Source organism: Colletes latitarsis, chromosome 14 (assembly GCF_051014445.1).
Source record: "Colletes latitarsis isolate SP2378_abdomen chromosome 14, iyColLati1, whole genome shotgun sequence".
NCBI classification, from domain to species: Eukaryota; Metazoa; Arthropoda; class Insecta; order Hymenoptera; family Colletidae; genus Colletes; species Colletes latitarsis.
Window position 1 is genome coordinate 18336884 of NC_135147.1, and position 16989 is coordinate 18353872.

Here is a 16989-nt window from a genome sequence, read left to right on the forward strand (position 1 = left end):
GCAGGGATCAATTACAATCATTTTTGGTGAATACACATACTTCCGAAATCCTACCCACTTTCGAGAAAAAAATTCGAGTAAGTGCTAAAAGTTTTGGGTGAAAAAAAAGACTTTCGAATCGTTCTGGAAAAATTATTTTTAGTTGCAAGAGTCGATTACAATCATTTTTGGTCATTATACATACCCCCGAAATCCTACGCATTTTCGAGAAAAAAATTCCTTACGAAAATATAATTTCTGGTCAAAAATGTCTGCCCGAATTTTCATGCGAATCTTTAAAACGTCATAACTTCTGAACGGATTGGACGATTTTAATGTTTAAAAAAGCAAACTACGCGTATTTTGATGGAGAATATGTGCAAATCGCAAAAATATTCGAAAAGTTGGTTCTTGACCCCGCAAAATGAGAAAAACCCCATAAAAATGGTCCAATTTTCAAACAGCCATAACTCCTATAATAGTAAATATATTTCAATGAAACTTTTTTCTGAAGTAGAGCTCATGGGTACCTACAAAAAAGTATTAGACAACTTTTCTGTAGGGCGTCAAATAAAATTACCAAAAATGAAAAACTAATTTTTAAGAAAAATCGACAGGGGGTAGCTGCCTAAATTTTTCGGCGAAAAAAAAAAATTTCAAATCGTTCTAAAAAAATTATTTCTAGATGCAGGGGTCAATTACAATAATTTTTGGTGAGTAGACATACCCTCGAAATCCTACTCAGTTTCGAGAAAAAAAATTCCTTGCCGAAAATACAATGTCTGACCATACCATCGATTGATTCCCCTGAAATTTCATAAAACTTTCAAATTGTTCTGAAAAAATTATTTTCGATTGCGGGGGTCAATTACAATAATCTTTGGTGAATAGACCTACCCCCGAAATCCTACTCCCTTTCTAGAAAAAAATTCAGTACGGGTGGAACTTTAAATGTTAATAACTTTTTAACGAAGCCTCCATCAACAAATTAGTATTCTTGATTTTCGTCTTATTTTGACCTCTAGAATCTCCCATTAAAATTTTTCCCAGGGGTGGCCGAACACCCTGTGTACAATATATTATCATTTTCAAGGTAATTTTCTAATTGTGTCTTACCTATATTATTTCGATGGAAAGTATTACAAATTCATTTTTGTTTATCAATAATTTTTATTTTGTTCGTAGTTGCACATATTATAACTTTTTTTCATTTTCACTGTGGATAGAATAAATTTTCAAGACCACTTTGTTACTTATAAGGCACTCTTGACACAAATCTATTTTTCTTTTTTTCATTTATTTCAATAATATTCTTTTCAGTCACAAATTTAAAAGTTTGGTAATAAATATTATCTAAATCACATTCGATGTACGTCTCAGAAGCTAATATTTCTGACACCATTTAATAACCAACATCACAGTATAAAAGGGGAGGAAGATATTTATTTCTTAAATCGTTGAACAAACTTAAAATAAACTACGCATCCCTTAATTTAACATACAATTTCAGCAAACATTTAGATCGATGAACTTGAGTTTTTATCATCGCTTATATTCTATTTTGTTGCAATCTTATCTTGTATGTAATTTGCAATTTTCTTAATCCTAAAGAAATTGTCAATTGTACTAATAAAAATATGTAATTATAAATAAACGAAAAACTATGTAAATACTGTTTTCCTTTGACGTTTCTTCGTATTATCAACAGCAATGAATTCACTTAATTAAGTAAAATGGAGGACCTTGGACACAATTTAAACAGTAGTCTGGGTTCACTCTCATCTTTTCATCACTGCATTATTCATTTCTGCCTTTTTACTATAATGATAATAGTAGTAGTAACAACAACAATAGTACAAATTTACAGAAGCAAAATTGCACACAAAAAGAATGAAACATTAACCAAAAAGAAAAAGGAAAAAGGTGTAATTTTATGTTGCTATTAATCTCACCCAAGATGAAACATATTTTATTATTAATACTTGTCCTAAGATCACTGGGAATAAATTTCAATCGTCATTCCATTGTATCTTTCATCAATATCCTAGTATATTTACATTTAAATCAATTTCAAACACAGCTACACACTTGTAATTCAAAATTATCTTCATTAGATGAACTATTAAAAACATACATTTCATCTAGGTATTTGCTGAAATTGACTGTAGATATTTATTATTATTGCAAAACTACGTAATCTCCAAATCTGTTCGTAAGAACTTTAACTGTTTCAAATAACAATAATTGTTACCGCTCGACTAGAACTTCTTTTCAGTCCCAAGAAACTAAAAGTTTTTTATTTCTTCAAAAAATAGTATAATAAAAGTGTCAATGAATACAGTTCATTTTATTTTCTTAGGAAGACAAATTATTGTCAGTCATTAAAAGTTTCGTTTGACCCTTTCATACGGCCAACGATAATGATTTCAACTTATAGGGGATGCTTGTAAGGGGTTGTAGTATCAACAGAACATGGTGTACAAGAATCAACCGAAATCCCTGCGTGGATCCTCGAAGTCCATATACAGGATCCCGATGGACGACACTCGTTTCCTGCTCGCAGTTCCTATAGTTGCGTTCTTGTCCGGATTTCGAGGACGCGGTAGTCGCGCGATAATAAATTATTCGAGATAGATGATGTTGCCACGCCACAACGGGTCTGGGCTTGCTCTCTGCTCCTGCTCTGTTCTGCTACCGGGTATTTATGCCGAGTCTGGCCGCCATGCTTCATACCACCAGGATAGCAACCCTCTGAGTTATGTCGACCGCGTTGGTCTTGATAGATTTTACAATTTACGATCGCCGTGTACACGCACCTCTGAAATATCAACCTGCCGCGAAAGGATAAGCTGACTCGTCTAAGATTGGTGACTCGTCGCGACCTCGATCGTTCGAGACCCGACAGAACACCATTTAATTCGATCTGCCCCCTGCTGAATCCGATTTAGCTCAAACTGGGGGGAGGAGCCTAATAAAATATCGAGAAAGAAATTTTAAATTTCAGAAATTCGAATTATGGGTCTTTATAAGCTCTATTTCCTATTATACTCTATTATTTTCGATTATACTGTATTATACTTTATTACTCTATTATAACTCTATTCTCATTAACCCCTTAACGTTCATGCCCGAGTCTGACTGCTTTGAAAAACGATATTTGTTTAATTCAACGGTTTAAGGGATGATTATATTTGTTTTCCTTCAAATTATTCGTTAGATACAACATTGTAATTAACGAAAACTGCATTTTTAGAAACAAATCCAATGAAGAAAACTGATCATTCTTGGTTAACCCGAAAAATATAAGCGTTAAGGGGTTAAGCATAAAAAGAAAAATTGTGGAGGAAAATTTTGCATTGCTGGATGAGAATTGATAATTAAAGTTGTTATTTAAAATTTTGTTTGTTCGCTTTTCGTCATCTTGAGAGCTGCAGTGTGCTTTTGTCAGATTGTTCTTGATCTCAAAGTCTTCGATTTTAAGATTATGTATTTTAAAAGGGCTGATTTTGGACTCGTACTGTTCTCAAAAATAGCAATTGGTTTTCTTTTTACTTATTAAATGACTCACATGATACATTATTACAGATTATTTCGGAAAATCAAAATTTCTACGCCTAGAAATTATAAGTAGAAATAGGAATATTGAAGTTTCAATGATCACTAGGAAATTAAGAAACCGCTTGAGGAAATTAAAATTCGGATTCTTGACACCTTGTATCCGATCATCGTATACTTCTAACGAATCTCTAATTCTTGGTTTCCTTGCAATAGAAACTTCCAGTGATCCACTCTTGTGGTTCAGATTATTAATATACTGGTCGATGTTTGAATTTTTTGACTGTCGAAAGATTTCGATGTTACGAAGAAGGATAGTTAATTTTATTACAACAATATCGAAGAATGTGGATATGTTAAATGTGATAAAATACTATTTTTCATGTGCTTTGTTATTAAATCTCGGTGTCATAAAAAATCTAGAATGGACACTTGATTTATTGGAAAACTTAACTTACTAAACTTTCATCGACTCGACAATATTAACAAATTATGTATAATTCTTTGTTTAATTCATTTAGTTTAGTAGCAAACTGAAATATATGGTAACATTTAAAATTCTACAATTATTAACGTTCCTTCATTCTAAACAATTTTAGAACAAATAATAACGTATTAAAAATAAATGTCTACTAGTTATATACATATAAAATATAAAAATAAATATATTCTTTAATATTTCTTTCCACAAAGAAACTAACCAGTCTTCAGAAAAAAGAAAACAGTGAAAATATTGTGTATAACAAAATATTGTATAAGAAAAAACAACTCATTGCTTTCCAGGAGATAAATTTATATTGATATATAAAAAAATATTGTCATGAATATTTTTATTTTTTACATAGTTAATAACTTTTTTACCATATCGAAGAAAGAAAGGCGAATTGCTGTTTTGCAATTTAACCTCACCTTATTATTTCATACGAAAGAATACTGTTGTATTAAAATACATACGTTTAATGGTATAATTAGCATGGAACCAATATTAATTGACTTAATTGTTGTCAAGGCTGGTTGGTGAAATCGAAACCTCCAATTAATTGAGACCTGAAAAAAACAGTTCAAGTATTTATTATATGAATTATAATTTTGTGCTTAAAAATGGTTTATCAAGATTTTAATACTTTTGAAACGAAGAAGAATCATTTTACATAGATAGTCGACTGTAATTATGAGTCAATGTTTTAGTAAAAATGATTATAATTTTTATAACTTTACAATCTCCGAGCAAAGCGTTATTAATTTCTAAACCTTCTACCTTAACGCTTGAAATTTAAAGTCAAGCTGACGCTTTATCTTTCAAAGTACCATATAATACTTTTTTGTAGAGAATAAAAAAACACATAATTCTGTTAAAAAAATTAGAATTAACCCTCAAATCATTGAAACTTTTTTATGAACCATTCGATTTTTCATAATTTAATTTTTGTTTATCTTCTACTGTTTCAACGCTATAATTAGACTACGTGAGACATTCTGGATACGTTAAACAACTGTTTTGTTCGTGACGGAAAGCTTCCCCCAAACTCTACGATAACTTGAACGCGTAAAAGTATAATAATCAGTGTAGAACATTAAGATACCCCCATTACGTGATGAAATTTCGAAACGAGTTTTGAAACGAGCTGTAGACTAGTAACCGCGACGCTCGTCATTAAGTGTAGAACGGGTTAGTTTTATGGTTCTGCAAAGATAAACCTCTGGCTGTTACTACCCCTGTCGTATTATCTCTCGGTGCTAGGTGGAAGCATACTGTACATCGGTATCTCGCCGTACTAGACCGCCATTTCATAAGCTTTCACATCATTTTCTCCGAATAGTAACCCTCCCTGTTGATACCTACGACTCAGCCTTGAATCTCTCCTGACGTTTCGCGCTTTTCGGGCCACTCGGATAAGCTAAACGCAAACTGAATTTTTCGAGCATTAAAAAGGTATACTTCCACTCTTTAAACCAACGTTATTCAACATGGGAAGTGGAATCCCTAGGAGAGGAAGTATATAATGTAATGAAATGTAGTTTAAACGCGTATTCTTATTAATAGATTTACCATCAAAGCTTAACAACCTCTTTTATTTTAAATCTATCGGTTAGATTAAATGTAGAAATTTTTTTTTAGGATGACACCAACAAAAATTTTGGAATTGTTGCTTTAGACATTCCTGGAAATATACTTTGGACATCTGTTGAATTACTATTCTTGTACAATGAGAGAGATAAATTATAAATAATAAATGATCAATTTGTATTAATTTCAATCCATTCGTGAACCATTTTTACTGGAGTATGACTTTGCATCAAAGCTTAACAACTTCTTTTATTTTAAATCTATCGCTTATATCGATGCAGAAATTTTTTTTAGGATGACACAATAAAAATTTGGGAACCATTGCTTCAGACATTGATGAAAATACACTTTAGACATCTGTAGAATTACTATACTTGCACAATAAGGGGATTATTAAATAGCAAATTCAACATTGTCAAAAATAAAGTATCAATAACAAATGATCGAAGTAATTTCAATGCATTCGTGAACCTTTTTCACTAGAGTATGGCTTTGCAATGAAAAGATCGCCCATAATATGTTAAGTACAGACGTCCAGAATGGAAACTGTTCGCTAACAGGGAACCTAACGGACACGGATAAAGATCAGAGCAGGATATCTGTGCAGAAATATCAATATGCCTTATGAATACAGCATTTCAATTACGATATGTCAATACGGAGTAGTGATTAGTGATCGTTCCCGTAACTACCCTTTCATTTCTGGGTCACCCGTGATCGGACTAATTAAATTCGACTTCTTCACCTTGAACGTAACAGACTGGAAGAGCTTACCAGCAAAAAATTATAAAATAACGATACTTAACCAGTGATAATATTATGAATTCTTTTGCTCGATTGAACTACCTTTAGCATACAGTAGTAATCACATACTATAAATATAATATTTCAATTTAAAAACGTTCTGCATCTCTGAAGAATATTTTAATTATAAGAAATACATTTTGGAAGAATTTTAGGTAGTAAACAAGCTTGTTGCAAAAGTTTAACAACAGTGTTCAGTTTCTATCAAGCAATGTGTATATTTACAAAGTGTTAAAAGTGTAGTCGAGTCTAAAAGTGGACAAAGATGGACATATTTAAAATTTTATAAAAGATAAAATATTCAACATATGAATTTGACACGATGCACCATTATTTATATACATTTTGCTAAGTTGCATAAATTATTTCGAGATTGTAGGCTGTTGTAAAAAGAAAACTACCCTCGAGGTTGATATCATTTCAGCACCCACCAGTTGATGGAATCTGAAAAATAAAAGAAATAATTAAACTGTACAGCAGTAGTTACAATTCCAACTAAATAAAATTGAAAAGCTTTGAAAGTGATAAAATGGTCACATTTTTATTTATTATCGACTTATTTAAAATCGTGGAAATGCATCTAACGTCTCTAATAGAATAACTATTTTTACCTCGCTGTGATCTAGTCATGTGAATTTTTTCTTTTGGTTAAACAACTAACTAATAACTCTTAAATTGTAATAAATCACTCTAAGAAATAGTAATTAAATAGAGGTCTGTCAATATAAGTTTTAATACGTTTAAACTTTTACATTTCAAATTGCTTTAACATGCGAGACCGAAAACAATTAAAAAAACTGAATAAAGACCGGATCTGGTGGAAGAGGAACATACTTTTTTTTTTATGCAGGCAACTTTCCGTTTACGAACGAATTCCGTTTTATAACGTTGGTCGTTATTGTACGTTTTGGTTCGTTATGTGTCTCACCGGAGTTTGTAAAATACGTACACGTTAATGAATATTTCAAAAGATGAAAACGACGTAGAAAGTATCCAATAATCTATACGGCACGATTTATTAAAATATGTGTGTGTATACGTAAAGTAAAATAAAATAGAAAAGGAATAAAAACGAATTACTAAGCATAATTGTGTATATAACAGTAACGATAATAAAGAGTAGTTAAACAGGAACAAAGAAAATGAGTATTAATAACGATGAAAAAACAAAAACGAATGAAATTAAAACGGGGCTTCCCGATGAGCAATCGATTGGATTTCGATTCATACGAAAGTTTTAATTAAAAACACGCGGTCGCATATCGAATATGATTGTTTTTCTGAAATTTTCGGAAATTGATGAAACTATGGCAAACAATTTCCCCTGAAATTTAGTATCCAAAGCTAAGGAAGCTATTCCAGCAATTCAATTTTGTCTATTAATTAAAAACCATCGTATAAATCAGCTACTGTACCACTCGTATACAGGGTGGTCTATGCAACTTGTGCACCTCTATAACTTCCTCTATAACTCGAAAAAATTTCTTGTAAAAGAAATGATTTGAAAGGGTGCACTATGTGTTGCATTTCTCTTTTTATTGGCGAAGACGTCAACTTTGTTTTTTTAAATGGAATATTATACTTTGCATACTAAAATATGGGAGAATATAAAATTCTGAATAAAAAAGTAGTGATTAGCCCTAAATCTAATAACTAATCAGTAATTTCACTTTACTTCTTGAAAAATTTTATTACGTAATATCAAATTGGAGACTTAAATTTATTACAGATTTCTGCAGAAATTACTTATTAGTTATTAGGTTTAGGGATAATACAGATCAGCACTCTTTTACTCAGAATTTGATATTCTTCCATATTCTCGTATAAAAAGTATAATATTCCATTCAAAAAAACAAAGTTGACCTTCAAATCTGCAAAACGTCATCGCCTATAAAAACACAAATACACTACATAGTGTACCCCTTCAAAATTTGTTTGAGCAACGCATACTTTGAAAGTTATAAAGGTGCACAAATTGTATAGACCACCCTGTGTAAAGTTACATATCGAGACTACAATTAAACTTAGTATGCGAATCTATGTGACATTCCGGCAGAATTGTAGTTCATTTAGAATCTAATATTTCATTATTAATTTACTGTATCTAAAAAAAATTAAAAATTACAATTTTAGATCCCTAAGCTCTTCAAACCATGCAACTTTTTCATTCAAAACTTTTTTTGTGTATACTTTGGAAGTTATAGAGATGCACAAGTTGCATTAGACCGTTCCATGTATTATAAAACGTTAAATTATTACAAACAAACGCGTTTCGTAATATCCTGTCGCACCCCAGCACGCGACTAAACGTCTTCCCACGTCAGGAACGAAATTCCACGCTTTCAGATCGAGGCCTAAGCAACTCTAAACTCGCGCAGCCCCAATCGAAAAGTCTCGTCGGCCCTCTTCGAGTCCCGCGATAAAATACTAACGCAATTAAACGCCGCCGACAAGCTCAGGCCGGATATTGGCACTCCTCGACCATGCAATTCTATTACCCTTACGGCTGAGCGGCGGCGCGTCGTCGATCGTGCCTCATCCCAATCTCCGTCACCCCATTTTCCAGCCCCCATCCTCGCGGACACGAAGGTAAAGCCTCGATTTCGGCTGGCACGAAACAAAGCAAGTGCCACGGAATCGTGCAATACCAAAGTGTAGCCCTGGAAATCCTCGATATCACTTTCCGATAGTCATTCGCTGTACCGTGACAGGAAAGCGGAAAGGGTTTTCGGGGCTGGCCCCGGAGAGGGTGGCACGGGGCTGGCCGATTAAGCGAGCAAGCACCATTCCACCAACGATCGACACCCTCCGCAAGGATGATGACTTCTGGAACTGCTCGAGATTCCACTCTCGCCAATTTCGAACGGCCAGTCGGAACCAGGTGCCTGTGGCATTCCTCGAGCCAGCGAATCGCTTGGATGCATCAATTCAAATAAATTAGACCGCCATTTTTACCCCAACGACCTCGTACATATCAACTATTCGCCAGAATTTATAATATTTCGAAATTTTTCTGTTGAAAATTCCCCTTTCACGCCACCCTTTTGCAATCACAAAACGTTCGGCCATTTTGGAAAATTATTAGATTATTAACACCCCTTTGGAATCATAAAACGTCCAGCTATTTTGGAAAATTATTAGAACGTTTCGTCAGTTCATGATTGGCGATAAAATTCGTAACTTTAAAGTTACGATCCCTAATTTCGATGAAGCTTAGCAGAGTAGCCAAAAATATTTGGCACTTATTTTTTTTTGTTACATGTTGAAGGGATGAACTCTTCAAAGTAAAGCCAGTGAAACGTAATTACTCTAACGTATCGCAGATTATTAAAAATATTGAAATTTTATATCTTTTATAGCGAATCTACACTGATTGTACAAAAAAAATTGAAATTACTATTGAAACACGAACTTAAAAAGGATCAGTTTTAGTACAAAACTAACGAATTCGAGATAACATGACAAATGTAGGTTTGCAAAGAGCACGAGGTATTTTTTCAACCGATTAATTATTCGTTTACCTGACACTATTAACTGCGACGAAAGTTGAAACAATAATGAAAACGGTAGATTTTATAAGAGCACGAAGATAGAACTTGTATCATCACTCTTCAAATTTTTTTTAATTTTCTTCCCTTTGTTCTTCCGAGCTCGAACATTAAGACTAGTTTGCTTTTAATTAAACTGCCCGTTACATACTTCAACCGTGCGTTCGAGTTTATTCAGGACAAGTAAGTTTTTCTGCTTAGTCCCTGGAAGCAGTTCTTATCCGACGATAATTGAATACAGTGTGTTGCACAGGGTGAGTTTGGAAACTAGGTCGAATAATAACTCTGGCCCCACTACAGATAAAGAAAAAATTCTAGAGGAAAATTTCGCATTGCTCGACGAGAATTTCCTGATAAAAAAAGTTGCTGTTTTAATGTTTGTTTGCTTTTCGCCATCTTAAAGGTTGCAGTGTACTTCTTTTAAATTGTTTTTGATCTCAAAGTCTTCGATACGTTTTAAGATTATTTTAAAATGGCTAATTTTGTATTGTTCTTAAAAATAGCAATTGGTTTTCTTTTGACTTATTAACACTAAACATACCGACGCAAATGGCCTTTCTTTTTCTTTTTTATCAGGCAACGTACTCCTAACGTTCGAATTATATATGTAGAATGTTGCGTTTGGAAGTTATTTCGTAAGCTTTCTTTCTCTCTTATGTAGCATATTCTTTCTTAAAATGTGTATTTTAAAAATCTGTACAAAAAGTACTTTAACTTTATACAGAAAATTTACAAACTACGTCGAAATTTGTTATTTTTCATCAAATAGGGGTTTAAACGCTCTTGAAAACGAATTTTGTTTCATGACTAATCCAGTTTCATCGCACACCAGTCTTATAATCAATAGGAATTACCAAAACTTCTTTGGTTGTGTAACATCAAAGTAAATTTCAAAATAAAGGTAAAAGACAGCATAAAGAATAATAGTTGACACGGTCATTGGATAGGGGATGAAATGCCCTTCAAAATGAGCGTTCGTACGAGTCGATAGCTTTATTAGTTCCGAAGATATAGCGATTTTAGTTTCGAGTCTATGCGGTAGCTAGTTCTGGAAATATAAGACTCCGAAGCGTTTGTTTACGTTCATTGACGCGAGGTCAATGACCGCGCGCGTAGGTGGTAAACAGTGCGTCTCGACTCACGCGCGAAAGAGAGGCCCGACGCGACGCGTCAGACGGAGACAGAGATAGTCAAATTAAAAAAATTACCACTTTACATAACTTACGATATCTCCAAAACGGAAAGTCGGATCGACAAAAACCGAAAGCCATTTTAAAGAAGAAGGTTTGTCGCTTCTAACGATGGCTCAATTATTGATAAAGCACTAGTAGTTTCGGAATTGCACGCGCCTAAAATTTTAGTATTTTTAACACGCGTTAGTAGACTATTGCACGTAAGACGGGCAGAGACACAGTGGAATTTTAAAAATTACACTTTTCTTTACACGATGATATCTCGAAAACGGAAAGTCGGATCGACAAAAACCAAAAACCATTTTAAAGGGAAAGCTTTGCTGCTTCTAATAGTGGCTCGATTATGGATAAAACATTAATAGTTTCGGAACTGCATGTGTCTAAAGTTTAACTACTTTTAATACGTGTTGTTAGACTATTCTAAGACAGTACCAACTCTCCTTTGATATTTGCTATATATTTTCTATTTACATTGGAAGCTAACCAGAATTCTGGGTTTTTACAAAAAAATATATTTTCCAGGGTTGTTACAAAAACATCATGATAGACAAGACAGACTATATATTTTTCTCAACAAATAATAAGAATAGAATTGAAGTTTGAAAAATTCATTGTACGTATACTGTAAGAAAAGTCGTGAAGTTAAACGACGCTAAAATAACATTGTATTTTAAAAACGGTCATTTGACAATTCGTGGTAACTTTAATGTTAAATGGCTCTCCTGATAAAAAAAATTGCTATTTTAATTTTGATTTGTTTGCTTTTCGCCATTTTAAAAATTGCAATGTACTTTTTTTAGATTGTTCTTGATGTCAAAGTCTTCAATAAATTTTAAGATTGTTTTAAAATGGCTAATTTTGGACTAATTATTTTATTTTGTGCTAATTATTTCAGTTTATTTTGGAAAATCAAAATTCCTATGCCTAGAAATTATTAATAATAGATCAATTTTAAGATTATTTTAAAATGGCTAATTTTTTACTCATACTGTCCTCAAAAATAGAAATGGGTTATCTCTTTAGTTATTAAATGATTCTCGCATGAAGGAACAAATGCTTTATGGTATATTAATATTTCATTGGTCTAAGAAGGGATTAAACAGCTCGCACAAAGGAGGTACGAGAGAAAGAAAACAGAATTTCGTGAGTGCAGCTATCTCAGTACCGAAACGTAAGAGGCTCATTCGCGAGTGTGTCTCCGGACCGAGAACTAAATGCTGATACGGCAAAGTGGAAGACAGAAGGAAGGAGGGGGGCGGACAGACCGAATTTGTCAGACTAACAAGGTGCTAGCTTCTCGCCGCGGCGCGCCTCGACATCTGTAATACTCAAAGTTAATTTCCAGCCGCTTCGAGAGGGTGACACCGACCGTTTCTCCGCAAGAGATAGAACAGAGGTCGGACAGTTCCTTCATCCTTTCACGACGATCCTCCAAGACGACATTTTGCTAAATATTCAACTTTAGTATCCTCGTTACAGAGGAACCTCTCGTCTGTTTAAAATTTACAATTAAAATTTATTTGATACGCTAATTTCAAACGCTTTCTTAAAATTAGAATGGTGAAATCTTGTTCGAAAACAATGTTATGAAAAAGTAAATCTAAATGAGACCTCTTTGTAAAGTACTCATTTGTACGTATTCACGATTACTGTTTAATTCCACTCTTGAAGAACGAGAGTTCCATATAGTGGGTGGTGACTTTTTATATTTTATCTAATACGTTAATTTCAAACGATTTCTTATATGGTGGAACTTTGTATGAAAACAGTGTTGTTTAAAAGTAAATCTAAATGAGACCACTTTAGAGACCACTAAAAAAAAAAGAATTTTTTTGCAATAAAATTCAAGATGACCTCTATCGAGACGACCATCAGCATCCACTGTCCAAACAGTTTATTTCAACCAATTTCTTAAAGCTGCAATGGTGTAACCTCATAGAAAAACAACGTTATAAAAAAGTAAATCTAAACGAGCGTAAGACCTCTTTAAAAAAAAAGAGCGTTAACAAAATTTTTGTTTGCGGAGAAATTCAAGAAAATGAAGGAGGGCAATAAGGATACATAATTTCGTGTTGAAGGGACTACTGTAACAGTGAATAGAAGCTGTATGAATGGGACGTCAGAGCGATGGAAATCGGCAAAGGAACAATTCACGTCAAATCCTGGAAAATCCTTCGTCGACCAAAAGCTACGATTTCCTGGTCGAGGAATGATCGAAGTTTGAGGTTAACAAAGTCAATGGAAGCATCAGTTATCTCGTCGTCAATCTGACCGAAGGTAGTCTACGTATATCTGGACGTAAAATGGGGTAGGGGTGTAGGGGTGCGAGGGTGGGTGTAGCGGTTTGGCGAGGACACCGGGTGGACTCGACGGCGCTGCCCGGCATCGACCAGAATATTATGGACTTATCAAGCCATCCTAATAGTCTCATCAGGATGCAAGCCTGCAGATCTCATCATCCACGGCGTCCCTGGACCACGTACCTACGTAGGAACGAGCGAGCAATGGCGTTTCCTGGCGTAGATAGCGTTATAGGAAGTAATAGCGGACTGGTATGATTACGTGCTGTCCTAAGGCACAAACAGCTTCGAAGGACATTGCTGCAGGACCTGAGCGACGATCCATCTTCCTGTCTCTCTGCCTCCATACGTCTAGTCTTTTGGGTCTTCAACGTGTGTTCCAGTTCTCCGCGAAAACTCCTAGAGACGCCTGATTAGAGCGTCAGCGTACGGTTCAAGGGACCTATTTAATTAGAGATCGTACGTTTGACAACGTCATCGGGGCGTCGTCTGAATAGCTGCACGCCGAAGAAACTTCGACCGTTTCAAACCAATTGATCGCTATTCGTGGAAAGTTAGTATTGTTGGTAACCTTAATGGAACAGAATCCACGATGCTGAAAATAATTAGAGGATCGTCCGTCAAAATGGCTCTGTCACTTATCAGCAGGAACTTGGAATGCTCCAACGTGTAGAAAAGTTGGGCATTTGATGTATACGTTACTATATATAACGTCTTTTTCAATTACACTGGAATTTTGAAAAGCAGAATAAAGTACATTATAACGTTAAGAATGAAATTGGAAAACAAAATGTGACTGATAAAACAGTATCTCTATTTTTTATTGTATTTAAACTTCTCATTCTCTATCAAATATATTCTGATAAAAATTGTAAACCAAGCAAATTAAAAATCTTGGGTTGAAAGTTTATAAAATATGAAAGCTTCGATCTAAACAACCCTTTTTTTATTCTCAGCTTACTGAGCTTTAGGAAAATAAAATATTTGCATAAATGGATAGATCGTCGATCTGTTGGAATAAGAGCACCCCACTCTGAAGAAATTGTAAGGTCGAATTTTTGTAAAATAAAAAAAAGTGTGAAATAAGGAAAGAAGGCAAGCAAAGTCCACGATCGGTTCGCAGCCTTCGCTAGCACATATTGCACAGCGTGTACGCGCGCGTGGAGAATTACATAGTTTTGGGATATATATTGTTGTTTAGTACGGTTTAGAATTTCCATAGATAACGGAGAATTATAACGGAGGCCGCTGTCACGGGACCGAGAAACTGCGCAGCATATAGGTTCGAGTACACGTATGCCCATAGACGTATAAATTGCTTCTTTCGTCGCAATTACATCGCGAAGAAGAAAGAGAATTGTTCCCCGCTGACTTGGCTACGCCATTTCGTGGATAAAAATAATTCGAGCGTGTTCAGACAACGAAATGATGCAGCTACTACGTTTTTATTAAGTTTTATTTATTTCAAATAAATATCAAAATATACGGTCATTTATTTGTTCCATTGACAACCATAAAAATAACTTAATTACGCTATCATTTTCAATTTTGTGCAGTCTTTTCCTGGTGGATTTTACGGAATAAACAAAAATGAAAAATTTTATTTTATGATTCTTAATTTATAGGTGTTAAGGAATACAAATTTTGTTTTTAACCAATTTGTAAAATAAAAAGAATTGTTAGTTTTTTACAATTTTCACGAAGGAAACAATTTGGTCTTGACAATTTATGACAGTTCATGGATGACCCTCTTTTTGATCGATTACCACTTTCTTCGTAAAAAAAATATTTTGTAAATTTATTTAAACACGAAATTACATTGTAGCAAATTATAAAGTGGTTAAATTTTCATTTCTATATAATTACGATTGTTGTCAATGAATAAATAAATTAGCTTGAATGGATGTGCATTTTGATATTTACTAACATTAAATTTACGGTCATTGATCGGACATTTATCGATTTTTCTTTTAGTTTGGAAGTGTAGATTAATTAAATACAACATAAATTACTAATAAATAATAGTTACAAGTTCTGTATCAAATACAAGAACACTAGAAACTTCTCAAATAGTTTATCATCCTTTGTATCATAATCGACATTAAAGCTACAAAAGTTCCAGTTTTCAGATTTCGATTGGATTTTATTTCGGTGCGACCACACCTTAAATCCTACTACCCTATTCCAAGCTTCCACGGTTTTCACATAATTTTTACAATACTTTTTTCATATTACTCTATAATTATAATTCCTCGATATTTGTTAAACCTTGGTTTTTATTACACTATTTTTCAGCTTTCTTGCCTGACCAACTTCCCCATCATCACTTTTTGCTTTATCTCTCCCCCTTTCCCCTTTCTCTTAACAAAAGTTTCGCTCCACAGTCGCCGGAAGTAGCGCGACACAACAGCGAAAGAACATTACCTAATAAGAGGGTAGCAGGCGGGGTGAAGCGAACCGAGTCCTGGATTCAGCTCACCTGACCTCGTCATCTTTCCGTCAGTTCCCTGACCCTCAACCGCAGCTAATAACTCAGCTTTTTCTTGAACAAGCAACTACAAACTAATCTATGGTTCACGTGCCCTTCCGCGCTGCTATACTATTGGCTACCTACAGAAACTTTCGTCCGTTCTATTTATCGGGGACACCGTCGTTCGAATCGCAACTCGAACGAGAAAAACACCCGGAAGGTTCCATGCGGACCCACGGAAACAAAAGTCAGTTCCGATCATTGGCGCCGCGTAACCTCGATTCTTTGACCTTACCGGTGGACGAGACTTGATCGTCCTGGACCCCGAGAGGAGGTTAGGTTTAAGCAACTCTGTGGAAGTTGCGGACAGGGTCGGTTGGCCCGAGGGCGGTGGCAACTATTATAAACTGTAGCACCTCGAACTACCGCCTCCAGCCTTCCTTCTCTTCCTCTCCTCTGACCTCCTCTCAGCGCCCTCCGCTTCCTCCACCTACTTTTCCACCCTGGCCGTTGCCTCCCCCCCCCCCCTCTCGCCCATACCTCTTGCCATCTAGCCCGAACCAACGCCGCGTCTCCACACCGCCCCCAAATAACCTGGGGTCCATGCCGAACTAACCCGCACCGTGGAACTCTACCTAGACTCCGGGTCTCCACGACGGCGTACCCTCTAATCAATCAACCCCCAGGCATTTCGGCTGGTCTGCACCAGGGATCGCGGCTTTCCAGTCTTCAGAGAGACGTCTCTGTATCTGGAAAGACGAGGTCGGACCGCCGCAGTAACCCTGTTGCTGCACACTCCGCTGGGACCGCATAAACACGAGCACCGACCGGAATCTCTATCGGTCGGGATGAAGATTGAAAGGCTGAACAGCTCGAGCCGCGTCCCAGTTCTCGGATGTTCTTAACGCACACCGGCTTGCCACGATCGACGCCGCTTTCCAGGGATTTTCGACGTGCTACGAGATTCGAGGGAGTTATTTTCGACGTTTTCTGGAGGGTTGAAAATACCGAATTGAGGGACCGAATAACATGTTTTATTTCTTGCCCACTCTGTAGTTGTTTTAATTAAATT

The 16989-nt window shown here is 35.2% G+C and overlaps 1 protein-coding gene across 3 annotated transcripts in view; it reads right to left on the bottom strand.

Annotated features, from left to right (window-relative positions):
• Nucleotides 1-1224: 1224 nt before the first annotated feature.
• The window catches only part of LOC143350144 (uncharacterized), a 39512-nt gene continuing 23747 nt past the window's right edge, over nucleotides 1225-16989 (bottom strand). For 2 of the 3 annotated variants that reach the window (XR_013081062.1, XM_076782030.1), the window contains exon 2: nucleotides 6600-6850. Coding sequence is in view for 2 of the 3 variants with exons in the window: in XM_076782030.1 (XP_076638145.1) it covers nucleotides 6827-6850 (24 nt within the window). In the remaining variant the exon portion in view is untranslated. Of the gene's footprint in view, nucleotides 2948-4488; nucleotides 4582-6599; nucleotides 6851-16989 lie in introns of those variants that run through there. The other variant, XM_076782029.1, reaches the window with a different exon arrangement.